At 52.2% G+C, this 5,328-nt stretch overlaps 1 protein-coding gene across 1 annotated transcript; it reads right to left on the bottom strand.

Moving 5' to 3' along the window:
• Positions 1–746: 746 nt before the first annotated feature.
• Positions 747–2,176, bottom strand: LOC123047066 (NDR1/HIN1-like protein 6). Its single transcript, XM_044470565.1, has one exon. The coding sequence runs from the start codon at positions 1,769–1,771 to the stop codon at positions 1,010–1,012; it is 762 nt and encodes a 253-aa protein (XP_044326500.1). The 5' UTR covers positions 1,772–2,176; the 3' UTR covers positions 747–1,009.
• Between the last annotated feature and the right edge of the window lie 3,152 nt (positions 2,177–5,328).

Here is a 5,328-nt window from a genome sequence, read left to right as displayed (position 1 = left end):
CTTTACAATGGCGTATGTTAAGCGGGAGGAGACGTTCCCGATTTAGAGCAGTGCATGCTATTCCATGTACCCGGAGTACTACTCAAACAAAACATACTACAAATCTTGGGAGTACTGGCCGTATCAATCTTCTTTTTTGCATGAAAATAATAGTGAAAATCTGTTCCTCCTGAACTCAAATGCTCCTAATAAACAGTAAAATCAAAAAGTATTAGAAAACTTCAAAAAATTCTGACCTTTTCTGGTAATTTTGACAAAAGCTTTGTATGCTTGCAAAATTTTAGCACAAAATAACATTCGTGAAAGTCGTGAAAAAAGGCAAAATCGACGCTCCAAAAATTCTAGTTTGAAAACATTTTAGAGTGCTGGTTTTGATTTTTTTTTACCATGACTTCCACGAATGCCGTTTCGTGCTAAAATTTGTTCAGCATAGAATTTTTTTGTCAATGTTCTTCGCACAAAAATTTTTAGAATTTGTTGAATCTTTTTTTTAATATTTTATTCCCTGTTCAAGAATTCATCCGATTAACCAGTTAACTTGCCGATTAATCCCTACTCGTAGGGTCACCGAGTAGCCGATAAACTCAAAAATCATTCGATTAATTGATTAAATGGCCGATTAACTTGCCGATTAGTCGATTAATCCCCTACTCACCAGCCAACCGAGCAGCTACCAGTTAACGATTTCCTCAACAATGATTTTATTGTTCATCAGGTTGCATTTGAGCTCGGGATCAGAATAAGACTTTCATGAAAAATCTAGGAATGCATATTATTACTCCTCTCTAACAGCAAGGTAATATCAACTCTACACAAGATGTACATGCACGGAGCTACTAGAAAAGATATGCTAGGGGGCGGGAGTGCACCGATGCAAACACGGCACGGCTCTCTGCTGCCAAAAGAATCCAGCGCGCCCACAGGGCGAAGAACTCGATCGACCTATCCCCAGAACGAACCACCCAAAGAATTACACTACACCATGAACGAAAAGAAAGACAAGGGCCGATCACAGCTTCAAGCTGAACTTGCAGTTGCTGGCCTTGATCTTGATCTGGCTGCTGGCGTTGAGGAGGCTGTCGACGACGAGGTCGCAGCGCACCCTGGACGTGACCGTCCACAGCTTGAGGCTGCCGAGCTCCACCCGCACGGGCACGTCGGCGCGGAACACCAGCGGCACGGCGCCCGTCTGCTGCTCGTCGCGCAGCGCCGCCACCACCGCGCTGCCCAGCTGCGCCTGCCCGGCCATTACCACGCCCAGCACCGTCGTGTTGCGGCGGCCCTGGTAGAAGGCCGGGAGCGCGCCCTGGGCGAGCCGGTGGGTGTCGTACCACACGCTCAGGCTGGACCCGCGCTCGTAGAAGATGCCGATGCGGCTGTTGGGGTTCGCCGCCGTCACCGTGACGTCGAACCGCGCGCTCGCCGTGAGGGTCGGGTCCACCTGGAACTGCGACACCGACAGCCGGTCCACCGAGTAGTGGGGCGCCTTGGGCTGGAACACCAGGTAGAGCGCGCCCAGGGCCACCGCGGCGAGGACGGCGAGCAGGATGACGGTCACCAGGACGCAGCAGATGAAGCGGCAGCAGCAGCCCCTGCGCCGCTTCGGCGGGGGCAGCGGCTGGTGGTGCGGCGGCCTCCTGTCCGGGGCCGCGGCAGGGTCGCCCTTGTCGGACCGGAACGAGCTCCCCGGCGGCACCAGCGGCGCCGAGGGCCTCGGCTGGCCCGCCTCCAGGTCCACCGGGTGGATCCTCTGCCTCTGGTGATCCGCCATGGCCGACCAGCTAGCTAGCCAAGAAGTGCAGAGCACGCAAGAACAGTATATGAATAGAAGTCTGCTACGCTAGCTAACTAAAGAGAAGCCTTTGCCGTCGCCGGGATTGCAGTTTCAACCTTGCGAACCTCTGCCTCCTCTTTGTCGTGGCAGCAAAGGAATGCCTGTGCGGCTCTATATACTGGCGTTGCGCCAGGAAAGAGACGACGGCGAGGGGGCGGTGGAGGTGGAAAGGCGGTTGACTTGCGGTGCAGCCGGGATGGGAGGGAGGCTTGGACGCGAAGGGAGAGCGGAGCAGGAGAGCGACGTATGTGTGGCTGCGTGCGTGTCGGTGCGGCGTGTCGCGGGGGCGTGAAGTCTCCACCTGCCCCAACGGCACACGGCCATTGCGCGTCGATTGTGTGTGCGCCGGGGCTGCCCGCGGCTTTCCGCACGGGTTCGGTGAGCGGCGCCGCGCGGCAGAGCGTGGGCGCTTGTGCAATGGTTGGTGCGATGGCGCGTGGAAGGGAGGGAGCGAAAGCAAGCGGCTGCCCGCGTTTTCCTTTCTCTTGGAGTGAGGAGTGTCGGGGATGCACATGGGGCGCACGAACAACTCGCGGAAACGGGCCGTCGTCACGAGGGGATTGATGTCGGGAGCGCGTGGCCCTAGTAGATTCGGACGCACACGCCATCTTATGATTGCATCTCCACTCTCCAGCGCGGATCATCAGACCCCCGCATCCATTCGCACTGTATAGTTCAGTCCCCGCAAACCATCCAACGCGGACTTACATTTTTTTTTTTGAGAACCATGGTCATCAAAACTTATGCCATGGTGGTATTACATTCATCACACACAATCTGCCTGGTGCACTCAGGGGCTCCAGCAATCGTCATGTAATCGCCGGTGCGCCGCGCCACCGCTGCACACTCATGTGCCAACCTGTTTCTGCTCCGTACTATAGAACACTCCAAGCTGGAGAAGGCCGAAGAGATTCTTTTGATTTCCTCGATTAGATCGAACCATTGGGCTCTAACAAGGCCTGTCCTGCTGGATATCACGTCCAACAGTGAAACAATCAAGTTCTAGCACCAGGTTTCCATTGTACAGCTTCGCTAATTCTGACAGTCCCACCACTGCAGCCGAGGCTTCTGCTTCCTCTACTGGAATTTTTGTCCAAAAAAACCATCTACCGAACAAAATTGCTAGAAAAGATCCCCTCTAAAACAGATTGTCAAAAAAGACCCCCTCAACCGTGGCGGCAGGCAGGCGACACGTGGCACATGTCGCCATGGGGCAAGGCGGCAGGCTGCAAGTAACAGGAATCGATGAGGTGCAACGGAACGGGCTGGCGTGGTTGACCCTGCCACCTCACTGGCTGGCGGCAGCATTGTACGTGGTGGGCCCGGCCGCCTCGCGCCCAGGCGGCATGTTGTGCACTGCTGCGCGCCAGCCGGCGTCGCGTATGGCATGGCAAGCATAGTGCACGGAGCTACTGAGGCTGATCATAGTGGGGAGTAATTTATACTAGTGTCATGCATATGACACTAGTCTAAATTACTACTTTCATAGTGCAAAGTAACATAGTAGTACTGTCATAGATGGTTTCATTTATTAGCTCAGACTCATTTTGCCTCGGAAAGCGCTATGTACAGTAACATATTATGTTACCACAAACACCTCTTTCCTCATTAAATACTTGCCACATAAGTAAAATTGTTTTAGAATGTGTTAAGTTACTATCTAAGTTACCCCACTTTGGCTAGCCTGAACCTTAACCCGATCGAGCAAGTTAGTCAAAGACTCACGGAGCTATTGAACCTTGACCCGATCGAGCAAGCTAGTCAAGACTCAGACAAGCCAGCTTTCACACAAACTTCAGTGCACGGAGCTATTAATCTTGACCCGAGCAAGCTAGTGAAATCCTGACCAATAGTAACTTTTTTTCTTTTGCATGGGGTCAATTAATAATGTGCAGGGACATACATGCCGCCTGGCGCCTAGACGATTCCGGTGCAGTGCACAGCCTGCCGCTTGGGCGCGAGGCGGCGGGGCCCACCATGTACAGTGCTGCCGCCCGCTAGTGAGGCAGCAGGGCCCACCATGCCAGTCTGTTCCGTTGCGGATCGTTGATTCCCGTTATTTGCAGTCTGCCGCCTAGCGCCATGGCAGTAGGGGCTGCCGCCTCGCCCCGTGGCGGCATGTGCCACATGTCGCCTGGCGCGCCTACCGCCACGGCTGAGGGGGTCATTTTTGCCAATTTGTCTCAGTGGGGGTCTTTCTCTAGCAATTCTGTTCGGCAGGTGGTCTTTCTCGACAAAAAATCCCTCTACTGAAACGACACTGGCCCAAACGTCTTCCAATAGCAGCAAGAACCAAACCCCTGTGGTCTCTCGCGACTGCACCCCCCCTCCCAAGTATTTGCAGTCTCAGCATCAAAGGCCGCATCACAGTTTAACTTGATTGTTTCCATGCTTGGCATTCTCCACCTATCTGATTCACCCTTAGCCGGCTTGCCGGGCTTTGGACAGAACAGAGATGCCACTTTTTTACTGTCTTCTATTGCCCCCATCTGCCTGGTTGTCTGCAGGTCCTCCTCCAACCTAACCAGCTGTTGCACTGCACCCGTCACCGTCTCTCTACCATCCCCATGGACAATATTATTCCTTAGATGCCACGCCTTCCACAGAAGGAGCATGATCCGATCTCTGACCATGTCTGTATTCTGTAGGAGGAGCATCTGTAACCAGTCACCCCTAGTGAATCTGAAATCACTCTCCTTGGGGATTTCCCATTTTTCCCTGACCGCAAATCTTAATGCTTTGCTCTTCGTACATGTTATAACAGCATGGAACTCATCTGCACTTTCCATCATATATCGCATACATCTACTGTTGCTATTGTTCTTCTGCAGGCATTGTGTTTAGTGGCCAGTGATTTGGTTGCTACACGCTAACCAAACACTTTGACCTTCTCTGGCACATGGGCTTTCCAGATCACGTCCCAAATCCTTCTGTCTCCTGGTTCACTCGTAGAACTTGAAGAATTCAACGAGCCTTGTCTCTTTAAGGAGTCAGCCAATTTGTATGCACTCTTCACCGTGAACATCCCCGTTTTATCATAATGCCATGCAACATGGTCCTCCATACTGATTGTCGGCAGCCAAATGTTGCATATCTCATCAGCGTCAAAAGGGTGGAAGATATTCCTCACTAGATTTGTGTTCCATGTGTTTGTGTCCGGATGAATCAACTGATTTACCCACCTTAGTCGGGACCGTCTAATGAACTCTGCCATCCTTAGCCCTGTTTTATGAGGTATCCATTGATCCCTCGAGATTTGTATTCTCCTCCCGTTCCCCACACGCCATATCAGACCCTCTTTAAGAAGTTCCAGCCCAAATTCAATACCTCTCCAAGCCGGCGACGCATCAGTGAAAAAAATCGTATCCAGAATGTCTCCTTTAGGATAATATTTTGATTTCAACACTCTAGCACAAAGGCTCTCCGGGTTCCGAATCAATCTCCATCCCTGACGCGCCGATAATGCTTGGTTAAATAAGTGCATATCCCGGAAA

Source organism: Triticum aestivum, chromosome 1A (assembly GCF_018294505.1).
Source record: "Triticum aestivum cultivar Chinese Spring chromosome 1A, IWGSC CS RefSeq v2.1, whole genome shotgun sequence".
Lineage (NCBI taxonomy): Eukaryota > Viridiplantae > Streptophyta > Magnoliopsida > Poales > Poaceae > Triticum > Triticum aestivum.
The sequence above is the reverse complement of the archived record's forward strand: the minus strand, read 5'-3'. Positions and strand labels throughout refer to the sequence as shown.